The 12,273-nt window shown below is 41.0% G+C and overlaps 1 protein-coding gene across 9 annotated transcripts in view; it reads left to right on the plus strand.

Moving 5' to 3' along the window:
* kalrna (kalirin RhoGEF kinase a) overlaps positions 1-12,273 on the plus strand; it is a 284,612-nt gene extending 272,339 nt beyond the window's left edge. For 8 of the 9 annotated variants that reach the window (XM_036958909.1, XM_036958910.1, XM_036958911.1 and 5 more), the window contains 7 exons: positions 8,609-8,730; positions 8,838-8,969; positions 9,197-9,361; positions 9,754-9,832; positions 10,010-10,210; positions 10,738-10,876; positions 11,130-12,273. In XM_036958909.1, the coding sequence (XP_036814804.1) occupies positions 8,609-8,730; positions 8,838-8,969; positions 9,197-9,361; positions 9,754-9,832; positions 10,010-10,210; positions 10,738-10,876; positions 11,130-11,675 (1,384 nt within the window). In that variant the 3' untranslated portion in view covers positions 11,676-12,273. Of the gene's footprint in view, positions 1-8,608; positions 8,731-8,837; positions 8,970-9,196; positions 9,362-9,753; positions 9,833-10,009; positions 10,211-10,737; positions 10,877-11,129 lie in introns of those variants that run through there. The other variant, XR_005038797.1, reaches the window with a different exon arrangement.

The following is a 12,273-nucleotide window of genomic DNA, read 5'->3' on the forward strand; positions in this document are numbered from 1 at the left end:
AAATGGACTATAAGGTTTTTAGTTAGAAGTTCTAGATCTGATCTCCAACCCTGTTCCTGGAGCGCTACCCTCCTGTACAGTCTTGTCTCATAGACTAGACGTAACATAGTAAAGATACTCAAATCAGTATGATACTGTATGTTACGTTTGGTGTGGTTACTTAATGCAAAAAACTAAAAAGGTGGTTGGTCGAGGGTATAACACGAATGTGCAGCAACCAAAAGGTTGAGCGTTCGAGACTCATCGTCAGTTTTAGCTAACTAGCAACTTTGCAACTACTTCGCATGTTAGCTAACCCTTGCCCAACCCTAACTCATCCCTTTAACCTAACTCCTAACCATAACACTTAAACTGAACCTTAATCCTTAACACCTAGAGTAGCTAATGTTAGCGTTAGCCACCTAGCTAATGTTAGCGTTAGCCACCTAGCTAATGTCAGCCACAACAAATTGCAATTCGCAACATATAATACAAAATGGATGATGGACTTCCACAAATGAATGTACAGTGCCTTCAGAAAGTATTCACACTCCTTGACTTTTTCCAAATGTTGTTGTGCTAGAGTCTGAATTTAAAATTGATTAAATTTAGATTTCTTTGGGTCACTGACATACACACAATACCCCAATGTCAACGTGGAATTATGTTATTTTTTAAAACATTTTTACAAATTAAGTAAAAATGAAAAGCTGCAATGTCTTGAGTCAATAAGTATTCAACCCCTTTGTTATGGCAAGCCTAAATAAGTTCAAGAGTACAAATGTGCTTAACAAGTCACATAATAAGTTGTATGGACTCACTCTGTGTGCAATAATAGTGTTTTACATGATTTTGGAATGACTACCTCATCTCTGTGCCGAGCAGTGAATTTTAAACACAGATTCGACCACAAAGACCAGAGAGGTATCCCAATGCCTTGCAAAGAAGGGCGCCTATTGGTAGATGGGTAAAAAATGGATGGTGTATCAATACACCCAGTTACTACAAAGATACAGGCATCGTTCCTAACTTAGTTGCCAGAGAGGAAGGAAACCTCTCAGGGATTTCACCATGAGGCCAGTGGTGACTTTAAAACAGTTACAGTGTTGAATGGCTGTGATACAGTAGGAGAAAACTGAGGATGGATCAACAACATTGTAGTTACACTGCATTCGGAAAGTATTCAGAAACCATGACTTTTTCCACATTTTGTTACATTAAAATGGATGAATCTAAAATGCTCATCAATCTACACACAATACCACATAATGACAAAGCTAAAAAAAAATACCTTTACATAAGTATTCAGATCTTTTGCTATGAGACTCGAAATTGAGATCAGTTGCATCCTGTTTCTATTGATCATCCTTGATGTTTCTACAGCTTGATTGGAGTCCACCTGTGGTAAGTTCAATGGATTGAACATGATTTGGAAAGGCACACACCTGTCTGTATAAGGTCCCACAGTTGACAGTGTATGTCAGAGCAAAAACCAAGCAATGAGGTCGAAGGAATTGTCCATAGAGCTCTGAGACAGAATTGTGTCGAGGCACAAATATGGGGAAGGGTACCAAAACATTTCTGCAGCATTGAAGATCCACAAGATCAGTGGCCTTCCATCATTCTTAAATGGATAAAGTTTAGAACCACCAAGACTCTTCCTAGAGCTGGCCGCTCGGCCAAACTGAGCAATTCGGGGAGAAGAGCCTTGGTCAGGAAGGTGACCCAAAAAAACAATTGAATCAATTTTAGAATAAGGCCGTAAGGTAACAAAATGTGGATAAAGTCAAGGGGTCGGAATGCTTTCCGAATGCACTGTACTCCACAATACTTACCTAATTGACAGAGTGAAAATAAGGAAGCCTGTACAGAATAAAAAATATTCCAAAACATGCAACCTTTTAGAGCTGGGTAGCATGGCCAGGCGTTCTAAGGCTCCATGTTAAGGCTCCAGTCTTTACGGAGGCTTGGGTTCAATCCCATCACTGCCATCTTTAGTGAGGTTCTTTGCGCAAGTCTTCAATATCTACCAGCATTTCACTACACCCGCAATAACATCTGCCAAATATGTGTATGCGACCGATAAAATGAGATTGGATTTGTTTGCAACAAGTGTGGTGGAATTATTGTAATCAAAAGGAGACTTTTACATTTCTTCAAAACAATAAAACATTATTTAATTACTGTCTCAACGTCAACAATGATGAGGCGACTCTGGGATGCTGGCCTTATAGTCAAAGTTGCAAAAAAAATCCATATCTAGGACTAACCAATAAAAATAAATGATTAACATGGGATTAAAAGAACACAGACACTGGATAGAGGAACTCTGCCTAGAAGGCCAGCATCCCGGAGTCGCCTCTTCACGGTTGACGTTGAGACTGGTGTTTAGCAGGTACTATTTAATGAAGCTGCCAGTTGAGGACTTGTGAGGCGTCTGTTTCTCAAACTAGACACTAATGTACTTGTCCTCTTGCTCAGTTGTGCGCCGGGGCCTCGCACTCCTCTTTCTATTTTGGTTAGAACCAGTTTGCGCTATTCTGTGAAGTGAGTAGTACACAGCGTTGTACGAGATCTTAAGTTTCTTGGCAATTTCTCACATGGAATAGCCTTCATTTCTCAGAACAAGAAGACTGACGAGTTTCAGAAGAAAGGTCTTTGTTTCTGGCCATTTTGAGCCTGTAATCGAATCCACAAATGCTGATGCTCCAGATACTCAACTAGTCTAAAGAAGGCCAGTTTTATTGCTTCTTTAAATCAGGACACCAGTTTTCAGCTGTGCTAACATAATTGCAAAAGGGTTCTCTAATGATCAATTAGTCTTTTAAAATTATAAACTTGGATTAGCTAAGACAACATGCCATTGGAACAAAGGAGTGATGGTTGCTGATAATGGGCCTCTATGTAGATATTCCATTAAAAATCAGTAATTTCCAGCTACAATGGTAATTTACAAAGTTAACAATGTCTACACTGTATTTCTGATCAATTTTATTTTAATGGACAAAAAAAATGTGCTTTTCTTTCAAAAACAAGGACATTTCTAAGTGACCCCAAATGTTTGAACGTTAGTGTGTATCTTCATAGACAGTGAAAAGCTAATATTTAATGCATAATTAAGTGCATGCAACAATGGAGTGTAATCAAATAAGCTTTAGTTATCTATCACACTCCAATGGATCAGAATGGTGGAAATAACTATTTCCATCCCATAAACTAAAATTAGCATATCTTGTTGGACAAATCCAGGTAGTGACTCTTGTTTAAGGAACATGTATTCCGTTGTTGCCTAATGAACATGACCCAAGACAAGCATCATGATTCCACTATTTATAAGGCAATGCCTACAGACCAAATAGATGAGGATCAGTTTCACTCTCCGCATCAGAGTTCACCCTCTATATTTCACCCGGGCATGCTGAGAATAGTGTCAACATCTTTAGTTCATAACAGCAATCAAAACAATCAATCCATAATACATGAATTGCTTCACTCGTATAGTTAATAACATACTAAACTCAAATCAGTCCTTCAGTTTAAAAAAATAACTCATTCTCCAAATCATAATCAAAACCCATTTAATTATCCAACCCAAATTTACAATGACATTGCTCAGTGATTTAAATGAGTCCCGTCACTCAGTCGAAAACCCTCAATTTGACGCACATCAACACTGGCAGAATGTACATTTACATTAACATACAGTATAATTATGCTATCATTCTAGTTTTAACTTATCATGATTATAATTACAGATCAGTGTCCTAATGCATTCTTAATCTAAATGTACTATACATTTTATGTAGTGTGTAGACCTCTACAATCAACCTGACCCCTCCAGGCACTGATTCTTCTGGCATCTTCTTCATTGCCTTCCTCCGATAGCTTTACAGTTCAAAGTGGATGACCCATGATAATGTCCCAATTTCAATGTCTCACCTGAGCCGCCACCACCTTTACCACCCATTATGTCTTGTCCATTTGTCAACCAGTATACCAGCAACATAAGAGAAGTTTGGAACAGATTTTTCCCCATGCTCCCTCCACGTGGACACCTGTCACACTCCTGAGAGAAAAGCAGTTGATGGCTCCAATTGGACGCTGCACACAGGGTGCTGACTCAGGACTCTCGGTAGAAGTGGTGCGGATAGGGCCGTATTGCACGCTTTTTCCCCCGCTTTTCTTCAGTCAATTAGGGGTTTTGAGGTACACCCACTGTTCGGCCGCATGATCTCTTCCATGCATTAAGACACAGACTCACGTCACCCTTCATGATAACCTCAAGAGAGAACAGATCAGAACAATAGTTTAGTTCAGTTCATTTTTGATTCAGGGAAATCCAGACAAGCATTGACTATATGATCAATTATTACTTTTACCAATTATTCTTAATACCAATGTCTAAACATGTGTCAAAGAGAATAACAACCCTTTCAATTGAATGATTTATTTTCAAATGGGCTTATACTTCCCGTCACACTGGCAACTTCATCGCAGAGCCACAGGATCCGGATGTTAGACCTATAACCCACCGGGAGAAATCCCAACAATCCAGCAGACCTAATCTGGTGAGATTTGTATCAAAACAGAACAGAACAAACAACACAACAATACACTCCTTCACATATCACTCCAGGTGTGTAAACTTCAATCCAAAACCTCAGAGGGCTGTTACTTCCCCCATTTTGACACACAACTCCTCATGTGAGTAATGTGTAAAAAAAAAACTACACTAATACTGGTCAAAATAGAACTATAGAAACACTAACCCTTAACTCCATAAAGAACAAAAAGGTATACCCATAAGGTCATAGGAAAATAGACTTAAGACAGCCTACCCTTAGTCAAAGGCAACACCCTCTCCTTCTTCACATTGGTCCAAATCACAAATATGACTAAGAATTAAAAACTATATCATAATTATCAATATTACAAATAACCTTCAAATCAGTATTACAAATGACCTTAAATTCATTATCCAAATGGCTTTCCAGTAAGAGTGATCAAACCACACAGGAAAGTCAGGACAGAGGTCATACAAACCCTCCAAATAAGTGTTTCTTACTATATTAGACTAATTCATAAGAAACAGTCAAACATTTCATATCCCAGGTTTCCAGTAAATGTCTTAGGAAAATAATTCACGCGTTCAATTAAAACTCTGAAAAGGAAAACTTTAGAAAATTAAATGTCTGTGTGCCCCTTTTAAGATAACATGGCACTAAACCCAAATGAAATAGTACACTTACAATAAAATCAAAACATAGTATTTTAAAAACACCAAGAAATAGTCATAACAAGTGTGTTGTGTGGGTATTTGCAAACCTTAAGGTAAAAACACACAAATGGCCAGGCCTTATTCAATTTGGTAGTTTTTGGCCTCTATCTCACTCACTGCTCTCCCCAAGACCACAGGCCCGGGAAACATTCCAAGGAGACAATGAAACCCCCAGGCACCTTCAGACACTGCAACATGTATCTCGCCACCGAGGCAAACGATTCACTCCCATATTATATTATATGACTATATAACAAGGTAAAATGATCCTGGTGTCATTACTCGACCAATGTCCAACAACATACAGTTGAAGTCGGAAGTTTACATGCACCTTAGCCAAATACATTTAAACTCAGTTTTTCACAATTCCTGATATTTAATCCTAGGAAAAAGGACGTTTTAGGTCAGTTAGGATCACCACTTTATTTTAAGAATGTGAAATGTCAGAATAATAGTAGAGAGAATGATTATTTCAGCTATTATTTATTTTATCACATTCCCAGTGGGTCAGACATTTACATACACTCAATTAGTATTTGGTAGCATTGCCTTTAAATTGTTTAACTTGGGTCAAACGTTTTGGGTAGCCTTCCACAAGCTTCCCACAATAAGTTGCGTGAATTTTGGCCCATTCCTCCTGACAGAGCTGGTGTAACGGAGTCAAGTTTGTAGGCCTCCTTGCTCGCACACACTTTTTCAGTTCTGCCCACACATTTTCTATAGGATTGAGGTCACACACAGATGTCACACACAGATGAGCATTCTAACAACCCCTTATTTTGTTGAGTAAAACAACCATTTGATGCAATAACAGCATTATAACATAATCTTGCAATTTTGCTCTCACACAAGGCACTAAAGTAATACTGCAAAACATTTGACAAAGCAATTCACTTTTTGTCCTGAATACAAAGTGTTATGTTCGGGGCAAATCTAATACAACTCATTACTGAGTACCACTCTACAAATTTTCAAGCATGGTGGTGGCTGCATCATATTATGGGTATGCTTGTAATCGTTAAGGACTAGGGTGTTTTTCAGGATAAAAAAATTAATGGAATTGAGCTAAGCACCGGCAAAATCCTAGAGGAAAATCTGGTGCAGTCTCCTTTCCACCAGGCACTGGGAGATGAATTCACCTTTCAGCAGGGCAACAACCTAAAAAAGGCCAAATCTACACTGGAGTTGCTTACCAAGGACAGTGAATGTTCCTGAGTGGCCGAGTTAAAGTTTTGACTTAAATCTAGATGAAAATGGTTGTCTAGCAATGATCAACAACCAATATGACAGAGCTTGAAGAATTTGAAAAAATAATAATGGGAAAATGTTGCGCAATCCAGGTGTGAAAAGCTTTGAGACTTACCCAGAAAGACTCTGCAGTCGTTGCCAAAGTTGCTTCTACAAAGTATTGATTCAGGGGTGTTAATACTTATGTAAATGCTATATTTCTGTTTTTAATTTTCAAGTAAATTAGCAAACATTTCTAAAAACATGTTTTCACATTGTTGTTATGAGGTATTGTGTGTAGATGGTTGAGAGAAAACAGTTGAATCAATTTTAAATTCAGGCTGTAACACAACAAAATGTGGAAAAAATCCAGGGTTAAATACTTTCTGAAGGTACTGTATACCGTACAAACATAACATATCATACTAAAAGCAGTGTCTCGGATTTACGTACAGAAGATGACAATGCAGGTTGTCCTGTAGGTTTTCACACATTCTAATAATTAGCTGTTTGATAAACTGAATCCGGTTATTAAGAGCGAAAATCTCCTTATTTTCTAATATATATTTTTTTACAATTCGCAATTGTTGATATCGATCTAAAACTAAACAGGAATCGACAATGCTTTAGGCTAGAAACAAGTAGTAAAATGCCTGAGGGAGATGCAACTCTGCACGAGAATGGTTTGTCTCTATGACATTCAGAAGCTGAGCTACAACCTTCTAAAGTCGAGGAGTCAAAGAAATCAGACTTTGCTTGGAAAGGGATCTTATACAATGTGTGACTGTCACTATCAATTGATCTATTCACTTTCTGTTAAAGAGAATATGTATAATTCAATTGAGGGTTCATATAAATGGTCATGTAACATATTTGGGGAAATCAGATCTAAACTTGATTTTCCTTATCCATTATTATTATCATTAAATAGCCTACCTAAAAGATGCCATGAGTCTTGCTAGACTATGTAAAATTGCAGGAAATTAGCTTCAAAACAACATTTTACTAGGCCCTCCAGTTTGACATTTTTCAAATGTGATATAGGGGGCCCTGGGGAAACAAGTTTGGAACCCCTGGTCTAGATGAACGCAGGTATTTAGCGACATCCGGTGGAGCCTGATGGAGGGAGGATGGCTCACAGTAATGGCTCAAATAAAATAAGTGGAAACCATATGTTTGATAGTTCCATTCCAGTGGTACCCCACTATATAGGGAAAAGTTCCAATCTATTGTCTGAGAATGGCTTAAAGGTAATGCCTGTAGCCTAATCCCATTGTCCATCCATTGAGTAGACTAAACCTGTTGTTGGAGGACTAGCATGAACATTAGATGGAGTTCAGTAAAAGAAGCAATCAGCTAAAGCATACATCAACGTTCTGTCCCAAATGGCACCCAATTCCCTATGTTGTGCACTACTTTTGACCAGGACTTATAGGGTTACGGTCTATTTTAGTAGTGCACTATGTAAGGAATAGAGTGCCATTTGGGATTGAACTCAAATGAGGGAGGGAGTTAACATACAGTGCCTTGCGAAAGTATTCGGCCCCCTTGAACTTTGCAACCTTTTGCCACATTTCAGGCTTCAAACATAAAGATATAAAACTGTATTTTTTTGTGAAGAATCAACAAGTGGGACACAATCATGAAGTGGAACGACATTTATTGAATATTTCAAACTGTTTTAACAAATCAAAAACTGAAAAATTGGGCGTGCAAAATTATTCAGCCCCTTTACTTTCAGTGCAGCAAACTCTCTCCAGAAGTTCAGTGAGGATCTCTGAATGATCCAATGTTGACCTAAATGACTAATGATGATAAATACAATCCACCTGTGTGTAATCAAGTCTCCATATAAATACACCTGCACGCCCAATTTTTCAGTTTTTGATTTGTTAAAAAAGTTTGAAATATCCAATAAATGTCGTTCCACTTCATGATTGTGTCCCACTTGTTGTTGATTCTTCACAAAAAAAATACAGTTTTATATCTTTATATTTGAAGCCTGAAATGTGGCAAAAGGTCGCAAAGTTCAAGGGGGCCGAATACTTTCGCAAGGCACTGTAGGTCAAGCTCCATTTTCAGCAACCAATCCAACCTGGCCTCTTCTTCTCTGTCTGTCTCCAGGGATACGGGTGACATTCTGCTGAAGATCTGTAACCTAATGCCCCAGGACACTGGCATCTACACCTGTATGGCTGTCAACGACCATGGCACTGCCTCCTCCTCTGCCTCTATCAAAGTCCAAGGTAAGAGGAAAGGAAGAGAGGGGATTTTTGGATGATGGATGTAGGTAGGAGGTGAGGTTCTCTATGACCATGGAGACTACTGATGTTGGGCTGATGTCTGTTCTCAGGTATCCCAACAGCACCTGCGAGGCCCATGGCCCAGGAGGCCAGTAGCAATGCGGTGACCGTCCACTGGCTTCCCCCTGCCAGCTCAGCTAGCTGTGCCGTGTCCAGCTACACAGTAGAGTACAGGCAGGAAGGTACAGTAGGCCCATCTCTTCTGGCTCTGGGGTGAAGTTGCACCAAGATACAGATTTAGGATCAGCCTCACCTCCCCAATGCTAATTCTAACCATTAGTAGGGGACATGTAAAACTGACCCAAGATCACCATCTAGGCCCAACTTCACCTACAATTCACAAGCTACTGACAGTCACCTGAGATCGTTGAGCTAGAACTTGTTGACCTCTTCATTCTCTTCCCTGCAGACTCCCTACTGTGGCAACAGTCAGTGGTCTCTACGGTAGATGTGTGTGTTAAGATTGAAGATCTCATCCCTGGTGGGCACTACCAGTTCCGGGTCAGTGCCAGTAACCCCTGGGGGGTCAGTCCACCCAGCGAGCCCTCCAACATGGTGACCCTACCCAGCGGGAGTGAGTCAAACCCTCCACCTTCACACTACAAGCAGGGAGGGAGTTAAGCTATACCTAGACTATGGATACGTCCTAAATGGCACCCTATTCCCTATATAGTGCACTACTTTTGACCAGGGACCAGGTGCCTGCTCCTAGAATCCATACTAAATGGCACCCCATTCCCTATACAGTGCACTGCTTTTGACCAGAGCCCTATGGTCAAATGTAGGGCACCATTAAGGGAATAGGGTGCCATTTTGGAAGCATTGTCTTGGCATTTCACCCTCATCACAAAAACCAGTCATGGCAGATCGAGAGGTCCTTGAAGAAAGAAATGTTACTGTACGAATGTAGTAACAATGTAAATATTGACTAATAAAATATTCCATTTTTTTTCTCTCTATTCTAAGCTTCCACATATGATGGAATGAGCATTCAGTGGAAAGACAACTTTGAATCGAGTTTCACGGAAATTTGTGAGATTGGACGGTAAAGTACACCCCCCCCCCACCCCCATCTGTTTTAAAGCAGCCTATCATGATAATTTGTTGTATTTTATTGGGATTTTTCATAAAAATTCTCATAACAAAGGCTCACATCAGCAGTTTACAACAATGAAATGTTTTACCTGTTACAACTACCCTCCTACTCCTCTCCCTTCTCCAGGGGTCGATTCTCCGTAGTGAGAAAGTGTCTGAACAAGGCCAGTAAGAAGGAGGTGGCTGTGAAGTACATCACTAAGAAGATGCAAAAGAAGGAGCAGGTGGACCACGAGGCAGACATCTTGAGCCACGTCCAACATCCTCAGCTGGTGGCTCTGACTGACACCTACGAGTCCCCCACCTCCCTCATGTTGGTCTTCGAGCTGTAAGGATATTTCTGCTGTGGACTTGGGCTGTTTCTCAATTCATATTTCCCTTGATTCCTTGCGTCATCTCTGCTCGCCTCCTTCTCAAAATGCATTGGAGAAGAAGGTCCGGGTGCAGGGACTGTGGACCTTATCCTCCAATACGATTGAGGAGGCGGCAAGGAGAGAGGAATAAAGAAAAGATTCATTGAGAAAGAGGGATAGATTATTGTACAGCCTGGTGTTTCAGTCTCTTTTTGCTTTTAGCCAACTCCTCGCTGTGTTGCCAACTGCCAACACTAACATGTGAAGCTCATGGAATGAAATTCATAGAAGAGAACCCAGTATAGGACCCAGGCTAGGGATTATAGTTTACACTTGGCTTTGTTAGTGTAAATGAACATAGTCATTGTTTGCATCCCAAATGGCACCCTATTCCCTACATTGGTCAAAATCAGTGCACTGTGTAGGGAATAGGGTGCCATTTGGGACGCACAATAGTGTCATAGTGTGGTCTGTATACATTTTTGTCTCGTGTTGCTCCCAGGCTGGACGGCGGGAGGCTATTGGACTACCTGGTGGCCCATGATGAGCTGATGGAGGAGAAGGTGGCCTTCTTTGTGAAGGACACCTTAGAGGCCTTGCAGCACCTCCACACCTGCAGAGTGGCCCATCTAGACCTTAAGGTGAACACAAAGCACACATCAGTACCAATGCTAAGAACGTAGGTTAAAGTGACGTTACACTTTAGTTTGACAGATGTTTTCAGACCTCTAAAGTAGCCTGTCAAGATGAAACCACGTCCCACGACGCCCCAAATGAATGGAAATGAGTTAACTTTTGTAGTCTAAAAGCACCTGAGAAACTTTCAGTGAAATGTCCCTTTTAACCTGATCTTGGTCAAACCCATTAACAAACGCATTCATATCGTGTCTCTAGCCTGAGAACCTCCTGGTGGATCTCCACGTGCCTGTTCCTTCTATCAAGCTCATAGATTTTGGAGATGCGGTCCAGGTGTCTCGCCACCGTTATGTCCATCTTCTCCTGGGCAACCCCGAGTTTGCGGCTCCTGAGCTGATCCAGGGCACAGCGGTGTCCCTGAGCACTGACGTTTGGAGCGCCGGGGTTCTGGCCTACGTCATGCTGAGCGGTGTCTCGCCCTTCCTGGACGAGAGCCTGGAGGAGACGTGCGTCAATATCTGCAAGCTGGACTTCTGCTTCCCAGAGGACTACTTCCAGGGAGTGAGCCAGGCGGCCAGGGACTTCATCAGCTCTACCCTGCAGCAGGACCCCCGGAAGAGGCCCATTGCCACCATCTGTCTTCAGCACCCCTGGGTGAGTGCCCACAGTGGAGACTACTCCAAGACCCCACTGGACACGGGCCGTCTGGCATCCTTCATCGACAGACGGAGACAACTACACGACGTGCGCCCTGTCACCAACATCAAGGGACTGTTGACCAGCAGCATGGGACACACCCTATAATTACCCCGTGAACAGCCAATTAACACAAAGGTGAAACGAAAAACACTCTGTTAGTAGTACTTCGGGGGTCGATTCACTAGGCACTTAACAGAACCAAACCGAGGGACCGACCTGAATTTGTCCAATAGAAACTTGTTTTCGTTGCTACTGTTTGGACTAATGATTACACCCCAGGACTCCGCCATTGAAACATGGTTTTCCATCTCTGGATACTAGATAATACCTGTAGCTTGTCAACAAACATGTTGTGTGAATATCATTACTCTGTTCAAGATGCCAGAAGACAAGACATTGGCATTTGATTGATCGAGATGTTTCAGAGCTGTAGTATGAAGCCCTACCACTCTTATGGTGTCCATGTATTGGAAATGCCAAAATTGTAATATATTATCCTTGGAAATGATTAACCAACTATCAGAGAAAGATCTATGAACGGTAATAGAACTGTTGAATGTAATTTATTGTAGAATGTGGTCAGCCTTTGTAGAAGTGCTATTGTCTGTGAAGAAATATTCAGCGTTGATCCCTTAGTGTGGAGATATAATACAAAGGTTATTTTTCCAACGGTGCGGTTTGAGATATGAATGAAAGAATCCAA

The sequence above is a fragment of the Oncorhynchus mykiss genome, chromosome 22 (assembly GCF_013265735.2).
Source record: "Oncorhynchus mykiss isolate Arlee chromosome 22, USDA_OmykA_1.1, whole genome shotgun sequence".
Lineage (NCBI taxonomy): Eukaryota > Metazoa > Chordata > Actinopteri > Salmoniformes > Salmonidae > Oncorhynchus > Oncorhynchus mykiss.